This window comes from Myotis nattereri (genome assembly GCF_964212035.1).
Source record: "Myotis nattereri genome assembly, chromosome: 11".
Lineage (NCBI taxonomy): Eukaryota > Metazoa > Chordata > Mammalia > Chiroptera > Vespertilionidae > Myotis > Myotis nattereri.
Window position 1 is genome coordinate 17,369,999 of NC_138086.1, and position 3,772 is coordinate 17,373,770.

The 3,772-nt window shown below is 58.5% G+C and overlaps 1 protein-coding gene across 1 annotated transcript; it reads right to left on the minus strand.

Annotated features, from left to right (window-relative positions):
• Window positions 1-340: 340 nt before the first annotated feature.
• On the minus strand, window positions 341-2,587 carry TMEM229A (transmembrane protein 229A; the record flags this gene model as incomplete). Its single annotated transcript, XM_081102408.1, has 1 exon — window positions 341-2,587. One exon carries the CDS (start codon window positions 2,585-2,587, stop codon window positions 1,442-1,444), a length of 1,146 nt encoding a protein of 381 aa, XP_080958534.1. The 3' UTR covers window positions 341-1,441.
• Between the last annotated feature and the right edge of the window lie 1,185 nt (window positions 2,588-3,772).

Genomic DNA, 3,772 nt, shown 5'->3' on the forward strand with positions numbered 1-3,772 from the left:
TGAGAAGCTATTAGTCATCCTCAGCTGAGCCATACTCAATTCTACTTGTTTATTTTATTTATTTATCTTATAAGATTATTCATTTTCTTTTTTTTCTTTTTTTATATATTTTATTGATTTTTTTTACAGAGAGGAAGGGAGAGGGATAGAGAGTTAGAAACATTGATCAGCTGCCTCCTGCACACTCCCCACTGGGGATGTGCCCTCAACCAAGGTACATGCCCTTGACCGGAATCGAACCTGGGACCCTTGAGTCCAAAGGCTGACACTCTATCCACTGAGCCAAACTGGTTAGGGCTCTACTTGTTTTTTTTTAAAACATTTAATAAAAACAGCAAACAACCTTAAATACACGTTTAATAGATTAGACATGATTTCTTTAAATGGTTTACATCATCTCATTTAACTTTGGAACTTGCAGACATTAATAATGAGTCACCAAAACACTATCGATTTATAGTTTGAATTACACACCGGGCTTCGCCCAAGAACTCTGAGTGGGCCCAGAAGGAAAAAAAAAAAATGTTTACAAGTGAGCCATGGCAGAAATATGCAGAAAACAGGTAGGCCTAATGCAATTAGGGCCAACGTTCAAGTTCATTTTCTTTCAAGGAATTGTTTCTGTTCCTGAAGTTCCACGGAGAAAGGCCCCTAAGGGTTGAACACTACTGAGGATGGTATAATTTGGCTTGGCCCTTGGACATGTAAGGTAAACATTTTACATTATTACACAGTAACAAACATGGACAGCCACAGATAACATAGGATCTGATCAACCTCGGAGTTTAAGGCTAACTCACGTTGGAAAACCATCATTTCCCGGATGGAGATCAAACACTTAACACAGTGTCACCTGTTGGGGTTGCTAGAAAAGACTTATTTAAACATCAGTTCATAGGATGGTTTCACATTAGTCAGTTTCTTTCCACTTTGTAGGCTAGAAGGGAGGCACTTAAGAGCTATGAACTGTAGTTTCAGGAGTACAAGACACTGGATTTCGGCAGTCTTCTATAAATATGGCAAGGAATTAAAGTGAAATTGGATTAAAAAGAAAGTAAACACACCATTAAACCACAACATTTTGCTAAATCTGGTAAAAATCACTGGCCTCTGATTTGAAGAACTTCCTCACCAAAATAAAAATTAAAAAAAATACAGCAGTTATCAGCCACCTATGCCCACACAGGTGAATCCTACAGCTTCCCGATGTTTGGGCTTGTGAGGGTTTTTACAATATGGACGAGTTAGTACTTTGAGTAATATTTCCAAGTAAGGTATCATGCACGGGTCCCAAACAGCCAGAAAAACGAAAAGATAAGATGAAATCTGTTGCAAGAGTTTAGTACAACGCATGAAAACTAAAATGCCAAGAAGACCACTCCGTTTTAAACGTGTAAAAATAAATCGCATTCATGGATGGGAATCCAGAGACCGGTTTGCTTTAGTCCGCTGGGATGTACTGCACTCGCCACAACGCGTTGGAAAGCAGGTCCTGGTACACGCAAAGGAATATCCAACCAGGCAAATACATCAGGGTAATGAGGCCCATGAAGTTGAGCGGGTAGTGGGAGTAGTCCCAGGAGCAGGCGCCGCAGGCGCGCAGGCCCAGGCCCCAGGACAGCTCCCACAGGTAGATGAACATCACATAGATGGGCACCCGCTGCCAGGTGCTCCAGCCGCGGCTGTAGTGCAGGTAGAAATAGAGCTTTTCCACCACGAAGCTGCAGCTGCCGTACATGAAGAAGGACCAGAGCGACGTGTGGCCGCTGGTGGCCCGGTCCCCCTGTCCCAGCACGTCAAAGAAGAAGGTGAAGAAGATCTCATCCAGAAAGCCGTGCATCCCGTAAAAGAGGAAGCGGAGCAGGTCCGGCAGCCCCTTGCTGGGGACGCCTTCGGTGCCCCGGGGGCCGCGGGGGCGTCGCCGCCGGCCACCCGCCGCCGCCGCGGGGGCTCGGGCGCCGGGAGGGGCCGGGGCAGGGGCCGGGGCAGGCGCAGGGGCAGCGCCGGGTCGCGGCTGCAGCTGCCGCCGGCACCGCAAGCGCAGGAAGCGGCGCAGGAACACTTGCGAGTGGTAGAGCGCCAGCAGGTATTGCAGCGCCAGGTCCAGCGCCCCCGGCGCCCCCGGCGCCCCCGCGCCGCCCGGCCCGGCGCCCAGGCTGAGCAGCAGCGCCCGGGCCGCCAGGGTCTGCAGCCCCACGTGCGCCAGCGGGTAGAGGAGGAAATTGAAGGCCAAGGCGCTGGGGCAGCGCCGCCGCTGCAGGTAGACCTTCTCCAGGGCGAAGTGGGTGAGCAGGTGCAGGAGGCAGCGGTAGGGCGAGGAGAAGCCCAGCATCCGGAGGTCGGGGCTGCGAGCGAAGCGGCGCGCGGACGACACCAGCACGTCCAGGGTGATGCCGTGCATCCCGTAGAAGTAGAGGCGCATCCAGGCGGGCAGCTCGGTCCCCTCGGCCGCCGCTTCAGCAGCGGACAGCGGCTCGGGGCGGCCGGCGGCGGCGGCCTCGCCCCCTCGCCCGCCGGAGCCCGCCGGCCGCCGCGCCGCGCCGCCCCTCCGCGCCGGTCCCTTGCCGTCCGCGTCGCTGCCCGCCATGGGCTCCGAGGCCGCCGCGGCGCCCGATCCCACGCCGCCGCCGGGAGCCTGGGGCTGCGGAGCGGAGGAGCCCAGCCCCGGGCCGCCTCCCAGTCGCCGCCGGCCCGCGGGGGGCGCGGCGGAGCTCCGTCCTGGCCGCGGCTCGGCGGCAGCGGGAGCTGTTGCGCTCGGGGGAGGCGCGGGCCTCCCGGTGCACGGAGTCCCCGGCGCGCCCCGCTGCGCCCTCCCCTCCAGCCCGGGGCGGGGTGCCGCCCGCGCTCAGCCTGCGCGGCCTAACAGGCGCCGCGGCCCGGGGAGGGACTGCGGCGGCGGCGCCGGGGCTGCGAGGAGCAATGTCGGGGCTGGTGCAAAGCCCATGTTCCCTGCGGCTCAGCCCGCCCGCCGCCTCCGCCTCCGGCTCAGTAAAGCGTAAAGCGAGCGGCGACGCCCCGGCTCCCGGCCCTCTCCGTCCGGTTCACACCTCTCCCGCCTGCTCGGGCGCCCCTCCCCGTCCCAGCCCTCCGCGCTCAGTCCCTCGGGGCCCCCCGGAGGAGGCCCGGCCCTGGCGGTCGGCCTCTTCCCACACTCTGCAGCCCGGCCCCCGGCCCGGCCCGGCCCCGCTGGAGGCGGAGGCGGAGGCGGAGGCGGTCGCTGGGGCGGAGGCACCGGGTGGAGAGCGACCTAACAGGTGCGACTGCGAGCTGATTGGCGTTCCCGGTGTCGCCAAAGCCAGCGCCAGGGCCTGGCTGGTGGAGACGCGTGGCCAAGTGCCACAGACTAGCGGCCGGGCCTGAGACCCAGCTATGGTCCTATTCCATGTCCTCATGCAAAGCCAGCTGTGTCCCAGTCCCAGAGAATAAACAGGAGGCTCCAAGCCTGCCCACTCCAGGGTTCCCTGCATCGGAAATGTTGCCTCGGGGCCTAGTCTACTTTTTCAGTCTCCCAGGCCAGTCGGCTTTCCTTGGTTAGTTTACCGCCGGCCAAGGGCAGAGATCAAAGTCCCTCAGAATGAATGCAGTGGCCCAGGCTTTGCCCAGGCTGGGGTGGAGCCTCACCCCGAGAACAGTACCTTTGCTTACACGGCCACGCCCCAGGGCCACTCTTCCTCCTTGCGGAACTAGGTCACCCCAGAAATGAAGAGTGGAATAGAGGGCGAGGATGATGTTTTATTTTCTGAAGTGGAGAGGGTGGGGGAATCCAGAATTG